We start from the raw sequence: 16,178 nt of genomic DNA, 5'->3' as shown, positions 1-16,178 counted from the left end.
TGTGCTCTCTACGAATGGTCAATGTTATTATATAACTTATGCTAGTGGTGAATTCCATGGCCTTTCAAAGTGTAGGAACTTTAGTGCAAAAACCTTTCATGAGAACTTGTCCCGCCCAAAAACGCAATCATGAGAAAAATGGGGAATAATGGGTGAAAATAACGTTTCTTTAACACGAGTTAGTGATATTGCACAGAACACAAGTGAGACATTGAACTAGGCTACTTTCTTCAGGAAAATTTTGCTTTGACTTGTCCAGTACATTTTTCCGTAGTCCAGAAGGATTTTCATAGCCTGTTTCTTCCCTTTCGTCAGCCACGTTTTCTCTCCACTGCTTCTGTCTTTCCGAGTCCACAAAAAGAGGCTGTGGGACAGTAAAAAACAGTGAAAGTGCAGGCACCATTAAAGTGAAAAATGACAAGTCAACAGGTCTAAATTCTGAATACTGACGAAGTGCAACTGTGAGAAAAGTGTAGCACGATGCACTTTGATAAACAGCACCAAAAGTATCTGAAGTAAGGAATACAAAAGTAAAACAGTGAAATTATATTCTTGTAAGATTTGTTTATGTATTTTTTCGCACTAAAGCTTATGGGGCATATCAGCAACAACCGGCGATAATTATTGCTCAGCGCTCTTAGCGTGAGGATAATTATCGCCGGGAAACGTGGATTTTTATCGCTGAGATAGCGTGCTATTAGCAACGCTTATCTACTCAGCGATAAAAATCCTAGCGGTAACTGCCTAACATGAGATTATCGCTGGAAACCCAGCGATAATCTCCTGAAATGTGGCGTTAGCTTGCTGTTAGGGACTCACAAACTTAGCCATGATATCCACCTTCCATAGGATATCATGGCTAAGTTAGTCCTGAAGCAGGTGTAAGGAAAGTAGCGATAACAGAGGTTATCGGTACTTTTCCTGCCGCTATGCTTCATAGCGTGGGGCTTGATGATAAGAGAAATGTCGCTTAGCGACATTTCTCCTGTCATGTTAGGTTAGGAACGCCCACTTTGCATCTCATTAGAGATGCAAAGCTGGGCGTTAGGAATCCCGACGCTAAAGCAAGGTTTCACGCGTTAGTGTGGCCTTGCTAATTAGGGGATAAAATTATTTTTTATCGCCAGGTTGTAAATATGCCCCCATGTTCTATGGGCAGCATAGGCACTGAAATTATGCCATTGTGTGGCTTAGGCATTACCCCCTCACAGGGCTTTAAGTGGCCCGGGTCTCACCAGGTCTGAGCACCGGCATTTTTTTAAAGGAGGGCTCGAAATGGGTCTCTTTCGGGCTCAGTTTTGTGCCCTGACACAAGCGATCCGTTTTTAGGTTGAGCCTAGAGCAGCACATGCGCTGCTTGCTCGACTTTTAGTAAGGGGATTTTCAAAGTGCTACCCACAAGCTTTTCCTGGCCTCAAGCTTGCGTGCACGCTCGTGTGCACGCGCGCAGCCTCCATCTGCCTTCGCCATCTGCCTTTCTTATCTCTTCCTGCGCATCAGAAGAGACAAACCATTCTTGGTGAAAGGTCGCAGTGGGAGTTGGAATGCTTTGCACAAAGATTAGAACGCAGTTCCATTCGGCTGTCAAGATCTTCATTTCCAGATTCCTATCAGACATGATGTCATTAGCTCTCAGGAGGATGTAAAATGTGCGCTTTGAAAAAGATGGGCCGGTATGGTGGTGAGAGTTTTTAAGTTACTTTTGGGTTCCGTTGTTAAACTTGTGCTCTGTCTCGAATTAAAGCTCAACTACTTGAAACAGTCCAGAAAGCATTTTCTGGGGGCGGCTTCAAAGCGTTCAACCTGACATGAGATGGCTGCGGGGATCTGGGCATCTACAGTGCAAGGGTCTGAACCGCACAAAGATGCTCATTGTGTACATGGAGAAGGAGGGCGGCGCTGTCATTGCTGTTCAGTTGTCTACAGAAGAGATGAATACATATGCACTAGAAGTGGCATAATGTTACGTTTCCGACCCGAGTCAAAACTTCAAAAAGGGTGCATTTTTTTGGGAAATATGCATGTCTAGACGTCCTATAATTATCCCCGCAATCTTTGACAACAGTCATTCATTTTGCAGATGTGAATACAACGTGTTTGCACATAGAGGCACCCAGTACAAGACCAGCAGACTCCTTAGGGGAACAACACTGGAAAATGTAGTTATCAAAAAAAGCATGTTGTATTACTGTCGCTTCTCTTTCTGTATCGCTTTGACTTTCTCCTTGCTTTACTTTCCTTGTTCAGTTACTTTCCTCAGTCGTTCCCTTGTCTTTCCATTTCAATCACCATCTCTTCCCTTTCTGCCCCCTTTTCTAAGCCACGTCCGCTTTATAGCGCAAACTCGACCCAAAGGTTTCGGAGCGCTTTACATGAGGACCAGTTACGTTGCACAAGGACACATTCATTTTTAGGTCTCGCCCGTGGCAGTGTGCATCACTCAGCGCCACCACAGCATCAATCAGCGCCAACACAGCATCACTCTGCACCACCACAGCATCACTCAGCGCCACCACAGCATCACTCAGCGCCACAACAATATCACTCAGCACCACCACAGCATCACTCTGCACCACCACAGCATCACTCAGCGCCACCACAGCATCACTCAGTGCCACCACAGCATCACTCAGCGCCACCACAGCATCACTCAGGGCCACCACAGCATCACTCAGCGTCACCACAGCATCACTCAATGCCACCACAGCATCACTCAGCACCAACACAGCATCACTCAGTGCCACCACAGCATCACTCAGCACCACCACAGCATCACTCAGCGCCACCACAGCATCACTCAGCACCACCACAGCATCACTCAGCACTACCACAGCATCACTCAGGGCCACCACAGCATCACTCAGGGCCACCACAGCATCACTCAGTGCCACAACAGTATCACTCAGCGCCACCACAGCATCAATCATGGCCACCACAGCATCACTCAGCGCCACCACAGCATCACTCAGCGCCACCACAGCATCACTCAGCGCCACCACAGCATCACTCAGGGCCACGACAGCATCACTCAGCGTCACCACAGCATCACTCAGTGCCACCACAGCATCACTCAGCACCAACACAGCATCACTCAGTGCCACCACAGCATCACTCAGCACCACCACAGCATCACTCAGCGTCACCACAGCATCACTCAGCGCCACCACAGCATCACTCAGCACCACCACAGCATCACTCAGCACTACCACAGCATCACTCAGGGCCACCACAGCATCACTCAGGGCCACCACAGCATCACTCAGTGCCACAACAGTATCACTCAGCGCCACCACAGCATCAATCATGGCCACCACAGCATCACTCAGCACCACCACAGCATCACTCAGCACCACCACAGCAATACAAGTTGGGCGGCACACTATGCTAAGCACAGATTTTTAGCTTATGTGTTTTAAGCCACGCCCTTAATTACACTGGCCACGCCCCTTTGAGACACCCTCCCAGTTTTTTCATCCCACTTAAAGCCCTGCCCCCTCATAGGACCCCCTTGTCCTAGTTGTTACATTAGTGAGGCGATCCCGCCACCAGACAGGCCTATGAAACGCTAGTCAGTTTTTACTTTTTCTTATATAAACCCCTCCCCATGCCTGTTTTTTTCCTGTCCCTAGACGGGTGTCAGAACACAACGTGCAGTGAAAGTGATGTGAGTGTAACTTTTGTTTTCTTCAATTCCGCATGTTATTTTTTTTTCACATTGTTATGTACACTTTTCTAAACTCGTGCTGGCCTCACTGTAGTGCTTGGTAGTTAGCGTCCTTGCCCTTCTCGCGTCTGCACTCCGCGCGCATGTGCGTGGCTGGAGCGGGAAGCATTCTAGGCAGTCGTGGGCAGGCCGTTCAGGGGCTGAGGTGGTCCCAGCAGCACCTGGCTCGTGCAGCTATGAAGTTAGTGTATGTGGCTGCGGGGGAGGCAGCAAGGTTGTCTTTTAGCTTTCCAAGTCTCGTGAGATAGAGACTTGGTTGCTAGGAGGCCGACATGAATAGACGTAGTTCTTGTGCATTTCCTACTTGACTCTTTCCAACATGGGGGATGAAGAGTCAATGCCCGTGTCTAGCAAGTCCTGTTCCAAAAGGAAACATGTGCAGGAGCTGAAAGAAGACAACCTTTTGCAGATCTCCAGGGCAGACTTGCAGGACTTAATTAATTCTACAGTTCAGGCTGCACTGAATGAGTACTCTGCAAAAAAGCTGAAAGGAGATAAGGACGAGGAATTAGACAATTCTCCTGAAGGCAAATATGTCCAGGGTAATGTTTTTTCAGGCATGTTGGCCCATATTCGGTAGTTGTTGGGATTTTAACCTAAATCATTGATATATGATGGCTTCTATTCCCAGTATAGTGCCTCGGTGGTGGATGATTTGCCCTTGCACAATATCATTAGGGAAATTCTGGCCCAGGAATGGCACAGTATCGAGAAGCAGGGGATTTCTCGTTTTCTGGGCAAGGGATATCATCTGGCGCAGTTTGATGACCAATTTCCGCAAGTTCCTAAGGTCAATACTATTTTATCCTCGATGGCTTCTACCTATTCCTTGTCATCTGAGGAGGCTTCCCTTTCTGATCCTGTTGAAAGAAAGGTGGAGGCTGCCTTGAAGCGGGCATATGCTGCGCGAGCACTTATTCTGCTTATGCCTCACAAGTCCTTATTGAGGATTTTGAGAAGTTGTTTAATTGTCTTCAGGATCAAGGGGATCCCAGTCCTATCTTGGCGCAGATGGAGGAGTTAGCTCAAATTCTGCCCGACGTCACATTTGATACCCTGTTGGCTTTCTCCTCAGCAGATGGGGTAATGGGGGCTGGTAGACGGTCACTGTGGACAAAGCCATGGTGTCTGGAAGCAGAACAGAAGGCTTTAATTAAGAAGCTGCACGTTGAAGGTCCCAAACTTTTTGGGAATGAATTAAACACAATGGTACAGTGTTCTGCGTAGGAGAAAAAATTGCGGAAGCCTTCACTGTCTGTGCAGAAAAAAACTTTCTTCCATAAGCAGAACCTTCAGGGCGTTCTCTCCTCTTCTCAGCCTTTTCATGGATGGGCCCGTGGTTGGGGGGCTGTGTTCTCCAACAAACCCGACCCAAGAATCAGCAGCCCCAGGGGACTGGTCAGAAATGACTATGTCAGGGTGGGAGCCCAGCTCCGTTTGTTCCAGCATCAATGGTCCAGCTTGATATCTGACCAGTGGGTTCTGTTACTCATCCATCAGGGGTATTAGATTCCGTTCCGGGGTCTTCCTCCTCAGACTCTGTTTTGGGTCAACCCATTGTCAGGAGACCCCATGAAGAGGGCTGTTCTGTTGTCTGGAGTGGAAAAGTTGGTCACAAAGGGCACTATTTGCAAGGTGCCAGAGGCAGAGAGGCGCCTGGGCTTCTACTCAACTCTCTTCTTGGTCCCAAAACCAGATGGTTCTCACCGCCAAATTCTGAGCCTCAGGGCTCTGAACAGATGGGTGAAGCTGGATCATTTTTGAATGACCACATTGCAGTCCGTCATTCCACTCATTCAACACGGCGACATTCTGGGTACCGTGGACTTGAAGGACACCTATTTTCATGTGCCTGTCCATCAAGAAATCCAACAATTTCTACAGTTTGTTGTGGACAGGGCTCATTATCAGTTTCAGGTGTTGCCTTTCGGACTCTCCGCCGCTCCCCGGACTTTTGCCAAAGTATTGGCTTTGACTGTGGGGATTTTGCAGCTTCAGGGTTTCTCTGTGTTTTCCTATATTGACGATTGCTTGATTTCTGCTTCCCCTCTTCCTAAAGCTCTACTGGCAGTGGAACAACCATGAACATGTTCCAATGCCTGGGATTCAAGTTGAATCTGGCAAAGTCTCAGCTGCTCCCTGCTCAGAGACTACAGTTTATCGGCGGTCTTTTCAACACTTAGATAGGGGTGGTATTCCTCCCACCTGCTTGCAATGCTACCCTGCAGAGTCTTGTGTTGGATATCCTGGCTCAGCAGTCGGCTCCGGCTCTGACTTGGTTGATGATCCAGGGATTGATGGCAGCCCCATGGCTGTGGATCCCTGGGCTCGCCTGCACCTCAAGCCTTTGATGAATCATTTGTTGTCTCACTGGGCCCCTCCCATGTAAATTATGATTCTCTGGTTCCTCTCACTGCTGTTCTGGTCCAGGAATTTGGTTGGTGGCTCCAAACTACTAACCTGGAGAAGGGGATCAGTTTCTAGCTTCCTCCTCCTTTTATGCTAATGTCGACGCCAGTCTGTGGTGTTGGGGGCCACATTGGTGTTCTTGGAGGCCAATGGTAAGTGTACTCAGGCAGACAGCACTCGCTCCTCGAATTGGTGGGAATTGGCAGGTTCAGCTGCAGGGGACAAATTTGTTGGTTCACATTGACAACCAAGTGGCTCGGTGTTACCTGAATCGCCAAGGCTGGACGAGGTGTGTGTCTCTGAATTGTCTGGCTTCCCTGATTTGTTCCTCTGCAGAATCACACCTCAGGGTGTTGAGGGCAGTTTCCATTCAGGGTCACATGAACATTCATGCGGACAGCCTGAGCCGCAACCTGTCTTCTTCAGTTCTGTATCATCTTTCAGTACCTCTATTCAGGGACAGTTGTCTCTGGTTCAGGGAACCCTGGTGGACCTGTTTGCCTCTCCATGCAATGCCCACCTTCCTCAGTTCTGTTCCTAAGTAATTTATCTTCAGGTGTGAGTGATGGATCTTAGGCCTTCTTAGGCATTCTGGCTCTTAGGTCTTCTTTATGCTTTAACTCCAATTCCCCTCCTCCCAAGGGTTCTGGAGAAGATTCGGGTGGAGAGCATGTCTGTTCTCCTGATTACTCCTTTGTGGCCTTGCCGTCTTTGGTTCCCGCTATTGATGAGGTTGTCCGGGGGCAGATTTGTCTGACTTCCAGTGATCCCGTCCCCACTTCAGGTTCTCCTCCTGTCATTGCCTCATCTTCGGCAATTGAAACTGACAGTCTGGCTCTTGAACGTTTGATGTTAGGGTCTTTGGGTTGTTCATCTCTAGTGGTGATGAGTATTCAACATTCCAGCAGGGTTTCCAACCCACCCTTAAGTGTTACAGCAAGCATTGGGGCTCTTTTGTCAGATGGTGAGCCTCTCATGGGGTGGATCCTGTGGTTGGGGAACTGACTCCAATTCTCGAGTTTCTCAGGGTTGGTTTTTTAAAGAATGTTTCCCCTTCTATGTTGGCTGCTCAGTTGGCTGTTATGCCTGCATCTAGGGGTTCGGTGTTGCGCTGAAAGGTTTTGCTCCTTTGGCGGTTTGGCTGCTATGAAGCTTTTGGCTTTGTCCTCCAGTCACTATGGTGATTGTGCCTTCTTGGGATCTGCCAACCATCCTGCAGGGTCTCCAGCTGTCCCCTTTTGAGCCTTTGTTGGAGGTCGATTTACTGTGGTTATCTGCTAAGCTTGCCTTCCTATTGAACATCACCTCAGCTCGTATATTGGGGGAATTGGGGGCCTTGCTTATATCTTTTCCCCATTTGCAGTTCCTGCCGGACAGGGTGGTTTTACTCTTTGTTCCGGCCTTTCTCCCTAAAGTCTCCTCTAAATGTAACTTACAGCAGGAGATAGTTCTTCCTGATATTCAAGGGCAGGAGGATACTAGGATGGCCCATCAGATTTATCTGCAACGTACCCAGGGATTCTGTAGTTCCTCTGCTCTGTATGTGTTTAGTGGGGGAGTGGCTAAGGGCAAGAAGGTGTCCATATCCACCATCGGTAGGTGGGTGCGCTTGGCAAGTTGCCAGTCCTATACATCTGTGGGGTTGGCTTCTCTGACTCAGGTTCAGGGACTCTCTACTCGATCTGTCTCTGCTTCCTGGGATTTGTAGGGCAGCTATTTGGCAACTGCATCATACGTTTATCAAGCATTACTGTCTCGATGTATTGCATGCTTCTGTGGACAATTTTGCTGTTGGAGTTATGAATGCAGCTTTATCTTAAGCTTTGTTTTTTTTATTAAACTTTGTATTCAGCATGTATTCTTGATGTCATGCTTTTTCTTTGTGTTTTGACTTGTAAGATCCTAATGTTAAGGGCTGAGACGAGGAGGTCCTATGAGGGGGTAATGTGTCTCTACTACCCCGAATAAGGTCCTCCTTGTTCAGTCCTGTTGCCTCCCCCCTCCCGCTGTGGTTTTGTCTGGTCTTGTAGGCATGGCAGAGGGTGTGAGGGTTCTATATAATAAACAGTAAAAACCGACTAGCGTTTCAAAGGCCTTTCGAGAGCGCCTCACTAATGGAAGGACTGGGATATGGAGGACCTTAATCAGGGTAATGAAGATTAGTAACAACACATTATCTGCATACTTATGACTTTGCTGCATTTGCCTCATAATCCATCATCTGCTGCATAGTTTGCAGATTTTAACAAAACAATTTGTTTCTAGTTCAAGCAGAACAAATGTTACTAAAAACGTGGCTCTATGTCCTGCCGCAGAGGAACGTCCTGCACAAAGATTGACCTTTCAGTTGCTGATTATGCTGTATCTTGAGTGTTAAACTGGTTCTAACAAGATGAAACCTTTGTCTAGACCGTCTTTTATTTCTTTATCTTGAGTTTTATATAGCGCTGGCTAGACCCGGAGGTATCAGAGCACTTTACATAAAGAACAACATAGCAACATAGTGAGTTACAAGGTATAATAATTAAAACATTTGTTGCACAGAAATTACAAAGTAAATGGAATTTCATAAAAGACAGAGAAGGAAAAGGGGGACAAGAATAGAAGTCAGAGAATAGGTGAGAGGAGAGAAGGGAACCTGGGGGGGGACGGAGTAAAGGCAGTCCAGCAAAAAAAAGAGAAAAGCATTCGAGGGTCATCAGGGGGAGTCAGGAGGGAAGAAGGAACGGGCAAAGGTCAGACAAGATGGCGGGTCTGGATCATGGGAATCGACGGAGACATCTCCAAAAATGGGAGGATGCAAAAAAGTCACAGAAATCATAAATCCAGAAGTAAAAAACCCAGAGAGCATGATTACATAGAGTACAGTCTGAGGGGGGACGCAGCCACAAAACCCAAGGCGACCGGAAGGCTGTAAGATGCATGCCCAGGCTCTGGACAATGGGGGCATCGGTGAAGACAATCCGCAGACGAAAGGACCGGGGAGGCCAGCTGGAAGTTAGGGAGCCTCCATCGCAGCGCCGAGAAGGTTCACTTCCACTGCACTCATGTGTCCCCGATGTCCCATCAGGGGTGATGCTGGAGGGCGGGCAGTAAGGGAAGAAACTGTAGTTACGCTCAGAGGGGCCGGGGGATGACCTGGAGGGGTGAGCCTCGTCCCCGCTCTTCACCGGCCATCCAGGGAGCTCCGCGAGGGGTAATCACCGTCGAGACTGGCTCCTTCGTCAGCCGAACCATCAGCGATTCACCGGAGTACAGGGGGGGAGACAAGCAGCGGAGGAACGATGGGACATGTCTGCTGTCCGGCTGGGTAGGTGCCGGCCTTGGCGGTGTGCCGGGGCCAGTCTCCCCTTTAGCTGGCGATGCGGCTCCACCTGGCAACGGCCATGTTGCTCGGCTCCGCCGGGTTCGAGTACATATCCTGATATCATCCAACGTCCAGAAACGAGAGACAAAGGAGAAACGGAGACCGCGGCAGACGAGCGACCACCAGGTGAGTAGAAGGGACCAAGAGGGGGTGGAAAATTTGGGGATTTGAGCCAAAAAGGCTATCCCTGGCCGGGAGCTCCCGGCCGGAGCTCCTCACTTGTCGGCCATGTTGTCCTTCTTGACATGTAAAAATGATAAAGTTATGAAGTCTATCATAAAATGTGCTTCATTACGCAGCATAATTTTTCTTTTCTTGCTGAATATTTTGGTTAAGCCTCTTGCATAGTTTGATACTCTTATGTGGTAAAATTGCAGTTGCTCTGTCTCTAATGCAGTGCAAGTTACTGCCCACAGAATGTAGAGTACATTTGTGTGAAAGTTAGCTTCCCAAGTGTGAAGGTAGTGTGACTAAATAGCATCCCTGGGATACACACACCAGACACAACACCATTACAAACAACCAGCACTGTGAAGGCTAGTCGACAGACTGAATTTCACGTTTGTGCAAAATTCAACCTATGTTGCCTGTAAGAGTTTATTTGTTTGAGGAGATTTTGTAGCTGTGGATAGCTAGTTTAAATTATTTCTTGTAAAATGCTTTGCATTAGTTGTTTAATTGTGTAGCGCTCTGGTACCTGGTGCACCATATAAGAACGATAAAAATAGAAAACAAGCACTGGCAAAGCCAATAGATTGCACCTATACAAGAGCTATTGACTTTGGCAATGTATTTTTGATAAGTTGTACACCCGTGTGGCTGCTGTTCACCATGACTAAAAGTTAGTGGTGTGGTGTGTCATGGGGTTGAGTGGGGGAATAGAGTGTTGTAGAGTGGAGTGGGAGAGTAAAGTGTTGTAGAGTGGGTTTTTTGGAGTACAGTGTCATAGAGTGGAGTAAGGGGGAGTAGAGCTCAATGGTTTAGTGTCAGAGGATGTTGTCGAGTGCAGTGGCATATAGTGGAGCTGCGTAGGATGAGGTGGAATAGTGTGGAGTGAATTGAGGTAGTGGGGTGTATTGAATTGGAGTGGGGTAAATTGGACTGTGGTAGAGTGACCTGGGGTGGAGTGGGGTGGACTGGAGCTTGGTGGATTGAAATGGGGTGAGGTGGATTGGAGTGGGGTGGATTAGATTGGATTGAGGTGGGTGCACTGGATTGAAGTGATAGGACTAGGGTGGGGTGGATTGGATTGGGGTGAGGGATTGAGTGGGGAGGCTTGGAGTGGGGTGAATTGAAGTGTGGTAGAGTAAAATTGGGTGATTAGATTGGACTGGAGTTTGTGGATTGGACTGGAGTGGGGTGGATTGCTTTGGAGTGGGGTGGATTGGAGTGCAGTGGGCTGGATGGATTAGAGTCGGGTGGGATGGACTGAACTGGGATGGGGTGAATTGGAGTAGAGTAGGGTGGATTGGAGTTTGGTGTATTGGAGCAGGGGTGGATGGAGTGGGGTGGATTGAGTGGGCCAGACTGAGTGGGGTGGATTGGAGTGGAGTGGATTAGAGCGGGGTGGGGTGGATTGGAGTATGGTTGACTTGATTGGAGTGGGGTGGATTGAAATGGGGTTGATTGGATAGGGGTGGGATGGACTGGAGTGGGGTGGATTAGATTGTTGTACAGTGAGAAGGACTGAATTGGGGTGGGGTTGGGTAGGTTGGAGTGTGATGAGGTGGGTAGGATTGGGGTGAGGTTTGGTGGATTAGTGTGAGGTGGATTAATTTGAGATGGGGTGCATTGGAGTGGGGTGATGTGGCCTTTTTCCCCTTGACCGTTCGTTACCCCCTTCCCTCTTCCTATCCTTAAGTCACTCCCCGGCAGTCACTGGGTTACTGTTGTACTTTTCTTTTTATTGCTTTGGTACAATAAAGTTGGCAGTGAATCAAAATAAAGGGTAACAACACAGGTGTGGGTCCTCCAGGTCCGACTTCTCGTCTGCCCTTGCTTGCTTCCCGGCTCCGTTCGGGGAATAGGTGAGCGTGGACCCAAAAGAAAAGAAACAGAACAAACTGGTTTTAAACTTCTACCAGACTACAGCAGCGTACAAAGGGGAGGGCAAGTGTACCGTCACCAGTCCCTAGTGAATGTGCCTAACGTGGGGGGGAAAACAATTGGTGACTTCAGTGACGTCCCTTAAAACGAGCCCACAGCCCCTGCACAAGCCCCGGCTGGATAATAGGTACTCGCCTCGAGCCCCGACCCTCCGGGGCCGAGGTGTTGGGAGACCAAGCCTCCGTTCCGTCAGGGAGTGCAGTGGTCCCGGGCGCAGTGCTCCTGGAGCTGTATTCCTTCGCTGGGTCTCCGACCGTGGTTCCTGGATCGACTCCTCTGACTTCAGGCTCCTCCGCTCCTCCCGCCGTTCTCCAGAGGGTTGTACTCTCCCGGTCGTCCTCTTCGGCTTCCTCTGCGTCTTTTCCTGTCTCCGAATCTCCCGCCACCCCGTTCACCGGATGTCCGTCGCTTTTTACAGGCTTGCTCACACCACGCTGATTAGACGCTAGAGCGCCGCCTTCAATGCCTGGTCGCTCTTCGGCGGCGGCCATCTTGGAATGGTCGGAGCCGTTTTCGACATCATCACAGGTGAATTGGCCTGGAGCGGAGTGGAGTTCAATGTGGGGTGGATTGAGTAGGGTAAACTGGAGTGGGAGGATTGGGGTGAATTGGATTAAGGTGGGGTGGATTGGATTGAGGAGGATTGGATTGGAATAGGGTGGATTGGAATGGGTTGGATTTGAGTGGGGCAGATTTTTTGGAGTGGGTTGCAGTGAAGTGGATTGGTTTGTAGTTGAGTGGACTGGATTTGAGTCAACTGGATTTGAGTGGGGTGGATTGTGGTGGATTGGACTGTAGGGAAGGATTGGACAGGAGTGGGTTGGATTGGAATGGAGTGGAGTGAGGAGGAATGGAGTAGGGTGAATTGAATTGGTGTGGATTTAATTGGAGTGGGGTTGATGGATTAAAGTGGTTTGAATTGGGGTGGATTATATTGGAGTGTGGAGGATTAAGGGGGACTGGAGTGGGGTGGATGAGGTGAGCTGGATTGGAATGTGATGGATTGGAGTGAGTTGTGTGGACTGGATTGTGGGTGGCCTGGAGTGAGGTGGGTGGGTTGGATTGGATTGGGGTAGAGTAGGGTGGACTGAACTGAGGTGGGATGGAATGGATTGGGATAGAGTGGAGTTGATTGAAGTAGAGCGAAGTGGGGTGGGGTGGATTAAATAGTGTGGTGTATTGGAGAAGAATGGTGTGGATTTGAGTAAAGTGGGTGGATATGGAGTTGGGTGGGGTGGAATGTCGTGGGATAAAAGTGATGGGGTGGATTTGAGTGAGGTGGATTAAAATGAGATGGGTGGACTGGAGTGGGGTGGATTGGATTGGAGTGGGGTGGGGTGAGGTGAGATGAGGTGAGGTGGATTGGATTGGGGTGGGGTGGACTACATCGGGGTGGATTGGAGTAGGGTGGATTAGAGTGGGGTGAATTGCATCGAGGTGGGGTGGATTGCATTGAGGTGGGGTGGATTGGATTGGAGTGAATTGGATTGAGTGGAGTGAATTGGATTGAGTGGAGTGAATTGGATTGAGTGGGGTGTATTGTTTGAGTGGGGTGGATTAGATTAGGTGGATTGGAGTGGGGTGGGGTGGGGTGGACTGGAGGGAGGTAGACTGGGGAGGAGTGAGGTGGGTTGGATTGAGTGGGGTAGGCTGGATTGTGTAGGATGTATTGGATTTGGGTGGATTGGATTAGGTGGGGTGGGTTGTGGTGGATTGTATTGAGGTGGTGTGAATTGGAGTGGGGTGGATTAATGTGGGGTGGATTGGATTGGGGTAGAATGGAGTGGACCGGAGTAGAGTGTTTGGAGTAGAGTGAGGTGGGGTATTTTGAAATTGAGTGCAGCAGTTTGGAGAAGAGTGGAGTGGATTGGAGCAGAGTGGGGTGGGGTGGATCAGAGTTGAGTTGGTTGGAATGGTGTGGATTGGAGTGGGGTGAAGGGATGTGGTGGATTTGAATGGGGTGGATTGAAATGTGATGGCGCAGATTGGCTGGGCCAGACTGAGTGTGGTGGATTGGAGAAGCGTGGATTGGAGTGGGGTAGGGTGGATTGGAGTAGGGTTGACTGGATTGGAGTGGGGTGGATTGAAATGGGGTGGATTGGATAGGGGTGGGATAGATTGGAGTGGGGGTGGATTAGATTGTTGTGCAGTGAGAAGGACTGAATTGGGGTGGGGTTGGGTAGGTTGGAGTGGGATGAGGTGGGTAGGATTGGGGTGAGGTGGGGTGGATTAGTGTGAGGTGGATTAATTTGAGGTGGGGTGCATTGAGTGGGGTGCATTAGCTTGAGTGGGGTCGATTGGATTACGTGGGGTGGATTAGGTTGGGTAGAGTGGACTGGAGTGGGGTGGCCTGGAGCGGAGTGGAGTTCCATGTGGCATGGATTGGAGTTGGATTGAGTAGGGTAAACTGGAGTGGGGTGGATTGGAGTGGGGTGGATTAGATGGGGTGGATTGGAGTGGGTTGGGTTGGGACAGAGTGAGGAGAACTGGAGTGGAGTGAGGTGGATTGGATTTAGTGGGGTAGACTGGATTGAGTGAGGTGGACTGGATTTGGGTGGATTGGATTGGGGTGTATTTGACTGGGGTGGAGTGGGCTGGGGTGAATTATATTGAGGTAGGGTGGATTGGATTGGGGTAGGATTAAAGTGGGGTGGATTGGATCAGACTGGGGTGGGTTAGATTGGATTGAAGTCGGTTGGGTTGAACTGGAGTGGGTTGGATTGGATTGGAGTGGGGTGGACTGGATTGGATTGGTGTGGAGTGGAGTGGTGTGGATTGGATTGGAGTGGGGTGGACTGGATTGGATTGGTGTGGAGTGGAGTGGTGTGGATTGGATTAGATTGGAGTGGGTGGATTAAGGTGGACTCAACTAGATTGGACTGGGATGGAGTGGACTGGGGTGGATTGGACTGGGGTGGGAGGATTGGGTTGTGGTGGATTAGATTGGAGTGGGGTGGATTGGATTGGAATTGGGTGGAATGAATTTGAGTGGGTGGATTGATTTGATTTGAAGTAGGGTGGGATGGGTTGGATTGGATTTGAATGGTTTGGATTGGATTGGAATGGAGTGGAGTGGGTTGGATCAGAATGGAGTGGATTGGAGTGGAGTGGATTGGATTAGAGTAGGGTGGCTTGGTCTGAAATGGGGTGGATTGGACTGGAGGGGGGTGGATTGGAGTGGAGTGGTTAGGACTGGAGGAGGGTGAATTTTGGTGGATTGGATTGGAGTGAGGTGAATTGGGGTGGGTGGATTACATTTAAGTGAGGTTGATTAGAGTGGGGTAGATTGGATTTGGATGGAATGGGGTGGATTGGAGTGAGGTGGATTGGATTAGAGTGGGCAGATTGTGGTGGATTGGAGTGGGGTGAATTGGGATGAGTGGAGTGGTTAGGATTGGAGGAGGGTGGATTGGATTGGAGTTAGGTGGATTGGGGTGGGTGGATTACATTTAGGTGAGGTTGATTACAGTGGGGTAGATTAGATTTGGATGAATTGGGTGGACTGGAGTGAGGCGGAGTGGATTGGAGTGGGGCAGATTGTGGTGGATTGGAGTGGAGTGGATTGGGATGGAGTGGGGTGGGTTGGACTAGAGTGGGGTGGATTGGATTGGAGTGGGAAAGAGTGGATTGGGGCGGAATGGATTGAAGTGGTGGGATTGTTTTGGATTGGAGTGTGGCAGATTGTTTTGGATTGGAGTGAGGCAGATTGCTTGGGATTGGAGTTGGGCAGATTGTTTTGGATTGGAGTGGGGATGATTATTGGATTGGAGTGGGCAGATTAGAATGCAGCAGATTGCTTTGAAGTGGGGCAGATTGTTTTGGATTGGAGAGGGGCAGACTGTTTTGGATTTCTGGATTGAAGTTGGAGCACATTGTTTTGAATTGGAGTGGGACCGATTGCTGTGGACTGGAGTGGGGCAGACTGGAGTGGGGAGGTGCAGGAGGCTGGTTTAGTATATGTTGCACAGTTATTTAAGTGATGCACCTTGCACTAATCCAGGCACCTCTTATGGAGATTTTAGTGGTACTTGATAACCATTGAAAGCTCTCAAAGTGGTAGCTGTGGAGAGCAGCTTTCAGGCTTATCTTGAAGAAGTGTTAGGCAGCTTGTTTTACCAGTTTAATCTGTAGTGTAAGTTAAACGAAAATGAACCACACAATGTTTATATACAAATACTTCTATTTATTACACAACACTCACTATCACATAGGTATATCTCCTACCAGGAGATTTCAACACAATACACAAGAATACTTAAAATGCAATCAGGTAAGAAGCACAAAATAGAGTGGTCACCAGGGGAAGACCAAACCATATACTAAGAAAGTGGAATGCGAACTACAACGGAGGACGGGACTTGGACCAGAATACCCAGAGGAGCTGGGTACCAAGGAACCGCAAGGAGGCTTTGTGCAGAGTGGAAACACGGCTGCATGCGCAATGGAGGTTAATTGAGAAGTCACGGTTGCAGTTTTACAGAAGACGGGCCCTTCCCAGAGGACCCTGAAGAGTTCCATTAGAGGACAGAAGGTTGGTGAGCCACCTCACCAGTGGATGCCCCCGTAACCAGG

The 16,178-nt window shown here is 49.1% G+C and overlaps 1 protein-coding gene across 2 annotated transcripts in view; it reads right to left on the bottom strand.

Moving 5' to 3' along the window:
* The window catches only part of LOC146796239 (uncharacterized), a 97,338-nt gene that overhangs the window by 11,384 nt on the left and 69,776 nt on the right, over nucleotides 1-16,178 (bottom strand). The window contains exon 3 of one of the 2 annotated variants that reach the window (XM_085628732.1): nucleotides 263-364. The exons of the other annotated variant lie outside the window; for it this stretch is intronic. Within the exon in view, the coding sequence (XP_085484858.1) occupies nucleotides 263-364 (102 nt within the window). The remainder of the gene's footprint in view (nucleotides 1-262; nucleotides 365-16,178) is intronic. 2 annotated transcript variants of the gene reach the window in all.

Source organism: Triturus cristatus, chromosome 10 (genome assembly GCF_964204655.1).
Source record: "Triturus cristatus chromosome 10, aTriCri1.1, whole genome shotgun sequence".
In the NCBI taxonomy this organism is placed as follows: domain Eukaryota; kingdom Metazoa; phylum Chordata; class Amphibia; order Caudata; family Salamandridae; genus Triturus; species Triturus cristatus.
The sequence above is the reverse complement of the archived record's forward strand: the minus strand, read 5'-3'. Positions and strand labels throughout refer to the sequence as shown.